The sequence below is a fragment of the Geotrypetes seraphini genome, chromosome 4 (assembly GCF_902459505.1).
Source record: "Geotrypetes seraphini chromosome 4, aGeoSer1.1, whole genome shotgun sequence".
NCBI lineage: Eukaryota > Metazoa > Chordata > Amphibia > Gymnophiona > Dermophiidae > Geotrypetes > Geotrypetes seraphini.
Genome location: NC_047087.1, coordinates 48,508,370 through 48,521,183, shown reverse-complemented (window position 1 = coordinate 48,521,183; position 12,814 = coordinate 48,508,370). Strand labels below are relative to the sequence as shown.

General features: G+C 43.4%; 1 protein-coding gene across 1 annotated transcript; it reads right to left on the bottom strand.

Annotated features, from left to right (window-relative positions):
• Window positions 1-1,220: 1,220 nt before the first annotated feature.
• LOC117359562 (histamine H3 receptor-like) lies at window positions 1,221-12,459 on the bottom strand. Its single transcript, XM_033942546.1, has 3 exons — window positions 12,168-12,459; window positions 11,659-11,825; window positions 1,221-2,142 (listed from the first exon to the last, which is right to left on the bottom strand). Exons 1-3 carry the CDS (start codon window positions 12,457-12,459, stop codon window positions 1,261-1,263), a joined length of 1,341 nt encoding a protein of 446 aa, XP_033798437.1. The 3' UTR covers window positions 1,221-1,260.
• Between the last annotated feature and the right edge of the window lie 355 nt (window positions 12,460-12,814).

Below are 12,814 nucleotides of genomic sequence, written 5' to 3'. Positions count from 1 at the left end.
ATTAACCAACTGCTAAGAGAAAATCAAGTGAAAGTGTTCTTACATCCAATGAACCTGAGACTCTAGATATATGTCTAATATACTAGAGACAGCTGACTCAGATTTAGCGAATCCATCAACCCTAATGGCTTCCTTAACATTAAAGGCTGGCACAGATTGACTTTTTCTTCTTTCCTTTAAACACTGGAATAATTTTTCTTAATTGCAAAAAAAGCCACAAAGGAAGCTCAGAAATATAGACAACAATTTTGCTATTATGACCAGTGATGATACAATTAGGGGTCCTATTCTTCTTGAAATTCCCCTGTGAAAGTATTGTAAATATAAGTCAGCAAAGTATTTTTTTCAGCCTGGACAGCTGACCACCTCAATTGTTTGTCACATCATTGTTAACTACTGGTTTATAGTTAATAGAGCTGATATTGTAATGGTCAAGGAATGGTAATCATTTCTTTACTATTTGCCTCTTTTTGACTGTGATAGATATATTTCTTCTTAATGCTCTTAAGGTCTTCCTCCCTAAAATTTGTGGACTTTAGCATCTAATATATTGTTTTCTTTTAATATTTTTCTTAGTTAAAGATTTCTTTACTATTCTGTGTGGCTCTACAAGTGCAAGCTTAACAATAAATTAAAAAAAAGGAAAAGCTCAAATATATTTTGAATTATGGGGCTGATTCTATAAATGGCACTTAAATTATCTGGTGCCTAGAAAAATGGCACTGGCCGCATGTCAACCACACTTAGGCCCCGTTTAGAGAATCGTGCCTTAGGGAAAGGTGCCAGGGTTTTTAAGGCCTACATTTCTGGCACTTTCCTTTGATGTGAATTGTTCCCATGGAGGTGCTTTATGGCACCTAACACCACTTCCGGTGTTAGCCTATAATGGCATTAGGTATTAGAAAGCGTCTCTATAGGTGTGATTCTTATGCTATTTTTTAGGCACCTTGAAATTTGTCTGAAAAGCTCTTTTAAATGACATTTTGGGCTTAAAAGGCCCTGTAGGGTGCCTACTGGTGCCATTTATAGAATATGGGTCTATGAGCTATAAATGTTCTGACAGGTCCTTGTCCGATATAGAGTTTTGGGCCCCTTTTACAAAACTGCAGAAACAATTCTTCCATGGCAAATGCTCCAAAGCCTATAGAAATTGGGCTTTGGTGCATTTGCCGTGGGAGAATAATTACTGTGGCCTTGTAAAAGGGGCCCTTTATGTCAATATAGGTATAGCTAGTGAGTTTGATATGAATATAAAAATATTCACATGAAAATATTAGGGTGGATTTTTGCCTTTCCGGGACATAGCAATTTCATAAAAGCTTTCCTAAAACTCATATGGCAAAGAGGATATAGAATAGGATTTATTGCTGAGTTCAACCAGAGAAGCCAAAATGAAATCTCATAGAGGTAATGCTGGACACACCGCCCATGACAGGCTGCTCTGATGATCATCAAAAGAGTGTAGGGAGCCCAGCACATTGCAAAGATGCAGACAATAATGGCTAAAGATTTGGCCACTCTTTTGTCTCTTGATAATCTAAAACGATTTGCAATTGTGTTCACCATATCAGTTCTTCCATTACTGCATGCATTTTCTACAGTTTTGTAAAAATGCTCTTTGGATGGGACGTCCATTTGAAGGGGTGGTAAATCTTGATCTACATTGAAATCCAGTGATTGACTTTCAAAATCCTGTGCTTTGTGCTTTGCACTGGAATTTTTAGGTGGTGAAAGGCTGATACCTTGTTTTTTCATGTCACTCTGTTTCTTCTCTGCAGGTTTTACAAAAAATATCAAGTGCCCTTTTTTTTCCCCCTGGAAATTCATTTCACAATCTTCTTGGCCATGGGCCAGGTCTTCATTTCGCATCAGAGTCCTCCTCTTGATGTTAATGTAAATACTTAAATTAAAGTAGGTAACACTGATAAAAGGAGTAAAAAATTCAATGGTAGATGCAATCATCAGGAAGTACCAATTGTAATAGAATTCTACATAGCATTCTCCTTTGGGCAGTATGCTTGTCTTTGCAATATATTCCCAACTAATAATAGCTGGACCATATAGAAGAAAGGCTGCTACCCAGACAAATACCATCTTTAAAACTGCATCTCTGGTCATCCCTTTCTGAGCTCTGTAGGTTACCTGTATCCAAAAAGAAAAAACGTTGAATCAGATGTTATTCAGAAACCTACCTTAAAAAGCTATACATTCGCACAACTACAGGTTAATTATAAATGTTTATAACACATACATATCTGTATCTTTATGAACATTCTTTAAACACTTAGCTATTTAAGAAGTTTTATACATTACAATTTGTTTTTATAATCTGACTCCTGAAGTCAGTTATTATTTAGCTTGACCATGTAGACAGTATGGGGCTCATAATCAAAACTTAAACACGTTTACAAACCCACCCAAGTCAGCACTTGGACAATCTGTCTTTAGGCCATCCAAGTGCTGATAAACCAACTTTCTGGATGTGTTGTGGGACTTTTTATGTCTCTAAATGCTCCTGTATGCCCAGAGCTGAATGGGGCACATCTGGAGGAGTGGTTAGGGCAGGATGGGGGGCCAACCACAACTTAGTCATCCTGCAGGGATAATCGAATGTTTTACTAAACATCCTGGATGAAACTTAAATGTTGCAAGTTAGACGATTTAAAACAGGCATAAGTGCCAAAAGGGTATCCAAAGTGACTAGATAACCACTGCAGAGACAAAGTAAAGACCCACACACTCCCCCAGTGTTCATGACCTCATACACCTACAAAGATCAGAATAAAAAAAGTATATACCTGTTTCCAGAACATCAGCACCTAGTGTAGGAAAGCTTAGTAGAGCTGCACACAGGTGTGGGGGTGAGTGGGCTAGTGAACCATAGAGAGGCCCATAAGTCGTTTAACCACTACATTGATGGTGGAACATGTGCACCCACCAAAGCCCCCCCCCCCCCAACTCTACTGCCATATAGGTGCCACCTGCAGCCATAAGGGCTATTGGGGTTATGGACAGGTGGGTATACTGGTTTGTTTGGGGTTTTTTTGGTGGGGGGGGGCTCAACATAATCTATAAGGGAGTTCTGGTGCGATGTTTATGTGACACCCTTTTTGTGAAGTTTACAGCAGCACCCTGTAAGGTGCCCCACTGCTCTATTGCCATGTCTTGGTGGCCAGTCCATTACAAGATTCGCTCCTACCACATCCAAATGGTCTTGTTCTGGGCTTTTGGGACTTGGTACGAAATTTTGGTCGAAAATGTGGTATAATAGACATCATGGTTTAGACGAACAATAGCCTGGATGTCCAGATAGACAATTAAAAAAAAAAAAAATATATATATATATATATATATACAGTGGAATCTTGGTTTGCGAACATAATTCATTCCAGAAGCATGCTCGTAAACCAAAGTGCTTGTATATCAAAGCGAGTTTCCCCATAGAAAGTAAGGGAAACTTACATGATTCGTTCCACATCCCAAAAAGACCCCCCCTCCAAGGCCACTGGCATGCTCCCATCCCATCACATCTCCAAAAGACCCCCCCCCCCACCCCTGAGGCCACTGGCGTGCTTCCACCCCATCCCCAGGAACCAGCTTTACCCCCCAAGAACTGGCATCACCCCCAAGAACTGGCATCACCCCCACGAACTGGCACTGCCCGCCCACCCAAATCCTTACCACAATTAGGTATCAGCACGCAGCACCAACCCACAGGATGTGCTGGTGCCCAAAGAGCCTGCCGCTTGCCACTGATTCTTGCATCTGTGCATGCTCAAGTCCTTCTGGCTCCTGCTCTCTCCGAGATTCTAATGAGATTCGCAGTGTCTCCAGCAGAATCAGCAGTAGGCGGCAGACTCTGTAGGCATCAGCACATCCTGTGGGTTGGTGCTGCGTGCCGGTGCCCAATCGAGGTAAGGGTTTGTGCAGGAGGGCAGGGGTGATGCCGGTTCTCGGGGGCAATGCCTTGCATATCGAGTCAATGCTCGGTTTGCGAGAATGTTTTGTTCGTCTTGCAAAACACTCGCAAAATGCGTTCCTTGTTTGACTGTATTCTAGATGTATTTTTCAAAAATGGGCATTTTCCCACTGCTGACTTTGGGTGTCTAGCACCATAGGCCCAAATCAGACTTAGACGTATATTTTGATTATGCCCTTCTACCTCTCTGTCTAGTTGGATATTTTGAGGATGAGACTTATTGGATTGGGAAAGAAGATAGTGGATGAGCAGACTGGATGGATCATTTGGACATTATCTGCCATTATGAAAGGCTAAAGCTTTTTGTCATTATTGTTCTATATTCTTTGGTTCTGTTTTTGTCCCGCCTTGAGCTATGATTAATAGAAGCAGTTTCAACATGATATCTAGCTCTGAAGTTAAATTAAAACCATATGTGCCATTCAAACCTATTTAGAATTGAGTTTCTTTGGACCGTCAGAGGTATAAGAACATAAGAATAGCCTTACTGGGTCAGACCAATGGCCAATCAAGCCCAGTAGCCCATTCTCACGGTGGTCAATCCAGGCCACTAGTATCTGGCCAAAACCCAAGGTGTAGCAATAGTCCATGCTACCAATATAGGGCAAGCAGTGGCTTCCCCCCCTGTCTTAAGTTCTTCATTAGTCTAATTTTTTTTATTTTATTATATTAATTTTATTTTTTTGTCTAAACTTTGATTTAATTTTAACTTATCTGAAATTTAGAAATAATTCACTGTAATTCAAGAAGATTATATGTTAGATCACTTATCTTTAAAGGCACATCGGGAGTGATAGCATCTGACACATTCATGTTTTGCTCTGAGCACAGTGAATTATTTATAAATTTCAGCTAAGTTAAAATTAAATAAATATTTAGACTAAAAATAAATAAATTTAAAAAATCAGACTGATGAAGAATTTAAGAGCCGCATACCTCTGACAACTGAAGAAACTCAATTCATAATAGGTTTGAAATACACATATAGTTTTGATTTATCTAGGAAGGTGCATGTCATATGAAAAATAATTTAAGTGGGTGCTTTATTACTAACTCTGAAGTTAGACATCGCCTGGAAGACGTCCAAAATTTAACGGTGATAATAAAAAAAATGCCAAAATACAAAGCATGTTTAGAAAATTGTTAAGATAAACATCTGGGAACTTGGTGTTTCATATGACTGTTTGCTGATAAACATTGCTTTGTGTCAAAAAATACCCCACAAAAAATGTCTGCTGTATTACCAGGAACGGAGAACGTCAGTGATGATGTCAATAAGGCACTGCAGTGGTGAAATGACATTCCCTTGACATGCTGAGCGTGTATATATTGTACTACACATGGAGAAAGGTTTTGTTGTGGGAGTTAGGAATTACAAAGAGGAGGAGAGGTAGAGGAGAAACAAGGAGAACAGAGAAATAGGGAGAGAGGTAGAGATAGAGGCAGGAGAGAGAAGGACTAGAGATAGGAGCATATTCATCAGGAGGGAGACTGAGGCCCTGGTGTTTATGTGCCAAAGGAGGTGCATATTTAAACATCATCACCACCTTCCCCCCCCCCCCTTATCAGTGTGTCCATGAGGTAACTGACCCCCCAGGATCACCATGACATTGCCACTATGGAAAAAAGATATCAGGGCAACTGGAATCCATCAATGCTGGCTGTCTATTGTTGGACACTGCAACGAGATGCACTGAACACTGAATACAAACAAAAATCAACAGGCAGGAAAACAGCCATGACAAACTATCAAAGCGGATCAGAAACTTTGTGCATTAAAACATGTAATAGTCAATTAAAGATTCCATCGTGTTTCTCATAATTTCTATGTGATACAGTCAGTGAGAAATTTATATTTGTGTTTATTTTGAAGGGGTCTATCATGATCACTAGTTTGTTTTAAGGAAGCAAAACTTTTGGAAAAATTTGTCATCCAGTGAAATTGGCAGGAGGGACGCTCACTCCCTCCTGCCGATATGGCCACCTCTTCAAAATGGCAGCCCTTCCCCCTCCCAGTACAAGATGCACTGGAAGGGGGGAAGGGCCATCATTTTGAGCCAAACAGGGCTTTAGGCCCCTCCCAGTGCATCCCAAAATGCTCTGGAAAGCAGAAGGGACACCATTTTGAAGAGGTGGCTCTATTGGCAGGAAAGAGGTACAAGGGATATGTGTGGGTATGGGGAGTATGAGGGGTGTGGAGGGGTGTCAGGGTAGATCAGTGGGTGGGAGGGAAGGAGAGAGAAATCGGGGCTTGGGCTCAGCAGAAGAGATCAGTGGGAGGGAGGGAGAGTGGAATCAGGTTTCTTTTTGCTGGTTCAGCTAATCACGGCAGGGGAATCCCTGATCATCTGAGCTGGTAGGACTATCTGAAGCCTCGGTTCCAGGGAGGTGCTGCTGGCTCAGCTGATTGGGGAGTCCCTTGCTGCAATCAGCTGTTGGCAAGCCATGGACTATTTAGCTGTTTAATTTTGACATTTCTGATTGGATAGGACACTTGGGTGCGAAAAATGGTAGGATGAAAATTGGTAGGAATAGCCTATTAATTGTCTTATCCTATGAATTGTCTTCCTACCAATTAACAGTTCAGAATGGTTTACAACAAAGAGAATCTGTTGTTGCTGTGGGTGGTCTGGCAGGGGTTGCCTTCTTCACAGGGCTATGTCATGCAGCATGCCATGCAGATTTGGGCCACCTTCTCAGGTCTTTAGAGGAATGATCCAGACATTGAAATTAGTTCTTCAACTGACCAAAAGTGTGCTCAGTGATGGCTCTGGTGTTCTTATTTGGTGATTGTATTCCTTCTTTGCCTCACTTTGGGAGAACATGATGGGGGTTGTGATGAGGTAGAGTCACTATCACCCCAATCACCTTTCAGTGAAAGCTGCATGGAGAAGCCCTATACTAAAACCTGCTGGGTATAGGCTTTTCCCAGCAGGCCAAGTGAAGCAAGCTCATTGCCATGTTGAGTCAATATGGAACAGATCTTACCCTAAGAGAAACAGGAGTTTGCAGACATGACTCAGCCCAGAGCTCAGCAAGACAAGTGAGGGAGAGTTCCTGGCTACTGGAACTGCTAAGAGCAACCAGAATTGGAAGGGGAAGGGGAAGGGGAAGGGGAAGAGGAAGAGGAAGAGGAAGAGGGAGGGGGAGGGGGAGGGGGGATGTACAGTACTCCCTCAAAATTCACAGGGGTTCCATTTGAGGAATCCCCATGAATTTTGAAAAAGTGTGGATGCAGTTTTTTTGCCTGACAAGAGGCAGGAGAGGGCAGCTGGAGCGCCAGTGGGAAAAGAAAATCACTTGCGGTCTGCTCCGACTGCTCTTCCTGTAGTAAAGTCAGGCTACACCAATCAGGAGCTGCTTTGACATGCAGCTCCTGATTGGTGTAGCCTGACTTTGCTACAGGAAGAGGCGGTCAGAGCAAACCGCGAATGAGTCCGCGATTCGCAAACCGTGAATTTGCGGGGAAACACTGTATGCTGGCACCTACCTAACCCTCTAGTAAGCTCAAACCTGAATTTACTGGTGACCAGTGGGTCCATCTGAACCAAGGTCCTGGGAGGACCAGTGGCGACCAGAAGAGACCCAAGTGACAGGTGGTGCCTAGAAGAGACTAGAGTGACTGGAAGTGATCAGAAGAGATCAGAGAGAGACCAGATATGCCTGATTGACCAACAGCAATGAAGTGACCATGACAGGGATCATGAGCCAGACTCACTGGGGATAGCCTCTGTTACCGGTGGGGAGAAGGGGAGCTGAATCAGAGACAGGGTGTATTGTTAGCTGTGGTTACCTTGATGATGGGGGAGGTTGGGTCCACCTATCAGGGGAAGATTGTGTTGAAGGATGTTAGGGAGTACAGGGATGTGGGGTTGGTGTATTCCTGCAGTGCTTATCTAGCAGCCAATTGCTGGTAATTTCCTCTGGGTTTAATTTCCTTTAGATTCCTAAGTGCTGAAAGATATAGGCATCATGGGTGAAGCCTGGATATTGGGCACACATGTCCACCATCTTCCCCTGAATGTAACACACAAGCTGTATATTTATAGAATGGGATGCTTTCCTGTTGTAATAAGTGGCCTTATTTGTCTCGGGGGGGGGGGGGGGGGTTCTGAGTACAACGTGTGCACTGAGGGGAAGCAGGCTGTGGCATAGAACTGTGCCATGGTGTCCTGGAGATGCTGGGGAAGTTGATATAGTCTAGGATGTGGATGATGAACTGGGAAGGGCAGTTGGAGATGGCATGCTGGATGAGGCCTGTTTTGGCTGATGCCCAAGAACGCGAGGGAAGCAGTAAACTTGAGATGGATGGGTAAGATATTGTTCCTGCAGTAGAGGCCAGGAAGAGAGGTTTGAGCTGCTCTCAGAGGTCCTATATGACAGCCCTATCAAAGCAGTATCTGTCTATGCATTCCTGGTCTGTGAGATCCAGGAAGCAGGAACAGGGCTTGAATACTCTCATGCGGGGGCATCTTCTGTGGAGTCCTCCCTGACCACTCTCTTGCACCTGCAGCATAGCATTCATTGCCACCAGTGCATTAAATGCACCCATCACTCACACCACAGGTATGCCCCACTATCCTCACCACCGTGCATGCATACACCTATTTATTTATTCATTCATTCACTTTTCTATACCGTTCTCCCAGGGGAGCTCAGAATGGTTTACATGAATTTATTCAGGTATTCAAGCATTTTCCCCTGTCTGACCTGGTGGGTTCACAATCTATCTAATATACCTAGAGCATTGGAGGACCAAGTGATCTGCCCAGGGTCACAAGGAGCAGCGTGTGTCAGAGCCCACAATTTCGGGGGGTTGAAGCTGCAGTTCCAACCCCACGCCACACTTTCAGACATAGTATAGTAGGAGGTAGCATGGCAAACATTGACTGAAAGGGGTGGCAAAACATAGTTAACATAGCATGGTAAAACAAAATGACAAACATGAGACAGAACAGCCACACAATATGGTGACTGACTGGGAGTGAAGAAGGAGTGGAATGGTGGGTGAGAGACAAGAAGAAGGTAGGATTGGTGGGGGAAGGGGTGGTTGGGGGCTGGTAGGTATGGGAGTGGGGTGGTTGAGATGGGAGGCAGAGGAACAGGGTTGGTTAGGAGAGGGTTCAGACAGGGACATGGAAAGGCAATACAGCACTCAGGAGTTCTCCAGTGGTTCAGACAAACGCTCGCTTCATGCTCTCTAATCTCCAACACAATGACATTTTTAGTGTTCCTAACCTTATTCACTTTTAAAACAGGTCTAAATCTGGGTGTGTTTCGGGATCATTTTGCTATCTGTTATAGCGGCAGAACGTACATCCCCTAATGCTGCCCTTGTCATTCTTCCGTCATGCCTATGGAATGCCTACTTTGCAGACATCTTTAATTTTCGCAACTAGTGTTGTGTGACGCTTGTTAAATTTTGTTTTGATTATATGCTTTGGACGTTTTGCTGGCAGATGTCTGTCTATATCTCCGGTAGGTCATTGTTTGAATGTCTTTCCTTTTTGAAAATGAGTCCCTATGTGGGTTATAAATGTACAGTTAAATTCATGTAACTTAGAATTAAAGTTAAATTAAAATAAACATTCATAATTAAACTATGGTTGTGAATTTTCCACAAGATGAACTTTCAAACTACAGAATAAGATATACAGTACCAAGCTTATTATGGAAACTAACTTGGTTTTAATCTGATTTATTTCAAGGTGTAAATGATTCATGCAGGAACAAAGGCCAAGAATGATACATAAGGCCAATGCTACATATTTTGTCTGCGAGATACAAGTATACAGTATATTGCAATGGCTCTTGTGTGTGTTGCAAGCACAATGTGAAACAAAGTATTGTATCCAATGTACTTACAGTGGTACCTTGGGTTACGAGAAATTTGTTCCAGAAGCATGCTCAGAATCCAAAGTACTCATACATCAAAGCAACTTTCCCCATAGGCCATAATGGCAATGATGACAATTCATTCCACAACCCAAAAGATGCCAAGGAACTGGGAGGAAGTGGCGAGGGGTGGCCCAGAGGTGTGTACCTGTCGGGTGCCAGGTGCTGCAGCGCCACTTCAAGGAAACACCTCCTCCATCCGCCAGCCACTGGAGAACCCCTGAGCCCACACAGTGCCGCTTCAGGGGAGATACCCCTTCCGTCCGCCAGCCAGCCTTCCATGCCAGGTGCCTTCTGCACCATGTTGGAGAGCCTCTGAGCCCACACAGCCGAGCGCCGTCCCACCTGCACGTTGCGTATGATCATGCACAACATCGATGATTGACGTGCGTGATCATATGCAATATGCAGGTGGGTGCCCTCTCGTTCTCCCTACCTTGGAGAGGGTGAACAACCTGTCCTTATCTACTAAGTCTATTCCCTTCAGTACCTTGAATGTTTTGATCATATCCCCCTCATACATACACAGCATGCAAATGACTTTTAACATTTATATTGTTATTTGAAGGGTTGTGTAGATCCCTTTTATTTTTGGAACCATCTTTGGAACCGATATAATAATATTTATTTAAAAAATTTCTAACCTGCCTAGACCTAAGCAGTTTATAAAACTACAAACACAATTATCATGCAATCAATTTACAAATAAGTAAAGAAACATATCTGAAACTCTTTCAATTAGGATCTTAGCTCAAGCATGAGGATGCCTCCATAAACAAAGTTGCTTTCAATAGGTTTTTTAAAAAAATATTTTTGAATATCAGAAAGCAACCTCAGCTGTCCTGTCAGATTATTCCATAAACAAGTACCTTCAACAATTATCGATTTTCTCATATTAACATAGGGCTCCTTTTACTAAGCTGCATTAGGGCATTAATGCGCGGAATAGTGTGCGCTGATTTGCCGCACATGCTGAACTGCTGCGCGCGCTAGACCTTAACGCCAGCATTGAGCTGGCGTTAGTTCTAGCTGCGTAGCGCGCGGTAATATCCTGCGTGCGCTACAAATGCTAGTGCACCTTAGTAAAAGGAGCCCATGGTGCGCATTTGCTAATTTGCTAAATCATTCTTTCCATTCCATGGGATTAAGAATATTTTTATTCAGGTCCTTAGCCGATAACTCCATTTAAAACTCGTTTTCCCCAGTTAGTTCTTAATATAATTGACAACGAACTACATAGTGTTATTTTTTGTAAAGGAACACCAGAAGGACAATGGTGTTTATTTGAAGGTAGATTTCATGAATGGAAAAGAAAATATTAATAATCAACACAATTTATTGTATAGCAAAACCCATCAGCCGTGCTTCTTTTTGTTTATTTAAGAGGATCGAAACGGGAATATGTTCAGAAAAGGGTGGTGGATGCAGAAAGGATAACCTTCTTATGGAGGAAAGGGGGCGTTAAAAAGGCTATCGGTTTTTATTGAAATCGTGGAGTGGCTTTGAGGCTCCTGACATACAAAGAAGACAGGTCTTTTACCTGTCGTCATCTCCTTTCTCCCCTGTCCTTTTGAAGCACAGGGAATATTGAAGAAACTACTCTCTCAAGAATCATGCGATCTAGAAAATGGACCGTCCTGACAAGAGAGTCTAACTTCTTATGCTAGCATGAACTTTCGAAAGCTTTCCAAGAGCATGCATAGGCTTTGCGGATCCCCAAACTGCGCTCGGGTACTCTGGCCATTTAGGCGCAGTGTATCGGGGCACTGCGCCAGCTCACTTACCGCCTTAGTGACCGAAATGAATCTGTCGTAACTAATGAGCACTATGTTGAAGACCGAGGCAGTGCAGAGCAGGTAATCCATGACCAGCCAGAGTTTGCACAACCCTTTGCCGAACTTCCACTGACCCGTCAGCACATAAGGAATGTACAAAGGGATACAAAACCCACCTGCATGGAAAACAAACAAACAGACAAATGCAACGCGTTTATTCCTGCGCTGTGGCAATTACTGAGAGAGAGAGAAAGAGAAAGCGAGCGGCTGAAACCCTACAGAAATTACCCCCCGAGCAGGTCAATTACCCCAATCTCGCTGCTATTTCCAAACTTCCCCATATCGCTATCCTTTCGGTCACACCCACACAGGTAGCGCAAATAGTTTCCAAGTTTATTTTCCTTTCCTAATACATGAACACCCCCCCCCCCTCCAAAAAAAAAAAAAAAAAATAGATGCAATGTTACAGAGGGGCTCTGGAAGCTAAGTTCTACCTAGGACATTCAAAGGGAACTCACCTACTAAGAAATCTGCAATGGCTAAGTTGAGAAAGAAGAAATTGCCCTTGGTGCGCAAACTTCGATCCACAATGAATGCCAAGATGACCAGAGCGTTGCCCAAAATCGTAACTAGGACCATAAGCGCCATTAGAACGGCCAACAGCACCGAGACGCTGGGAGAGAACTGTCCATAGTGCTGAAGCTCCCCCTCGGCAGGGGCTTCTTCCTTGCAGCTATTGCTCCTAGCAGTCCAGCCGCTCGAGCTGTTACCCAGACTCACGTCCCAGGGCATAGCTGCTGCAGCAGACATGCCCAGCCTTCCCTCCAAAGGGACCACTCTTTCCCCCCCCTAGTCCCTACAGAGTAGATTTGCAATAACCGGTCCCTTCTCAGGCTAGAAATCACATACTCTGCCAAGGAGAGGGGGGAAAGGGTAAAGAAATGCTCGAAAGGAACGATCTGATGATCTCCGGGGTTACCGATGCACAGCCTTTTTTAAAGGCGGGGCTCAGGAAATCTGAAATTCTCACGCTTATTTTCCAGTCTGGGGATGTCTCTTCTTCCTGATCTTCCAGTCTGAGCAGAGGTACCGAAAGCAACTGGTGGGCTTGCAGATTTAGCAGAGCTCACGCTTGCGTTCTGAGGTAGGCAGACTGTGCTCCAAA

Bases quoted from the DNA above. Each gene is read 5' to 3' on its own strand.
- LOC117359562 (XM_033942546.1), bottom strand. From the start codon at position 12,459: ATGTCTGCTGCAGCAGCTATGCCCTGGGACGTGAGTCTGGGTAACAGC. The intron at 11,826-12,167 runs GTGAGTTCCCTT...TTTTCCATGCAG, and splicing joins CATTGCAGATTTCTTAGTAG to GTGGGTTTTGTATCCCTTTG. The intron at 2,143-11,658 runs GTAAGTGAGCTG...TTTTGGATACAG, and splicing joins TCATTTCGGTCACTAAGGCG to GTAACCTACAGAGCTCAGAA.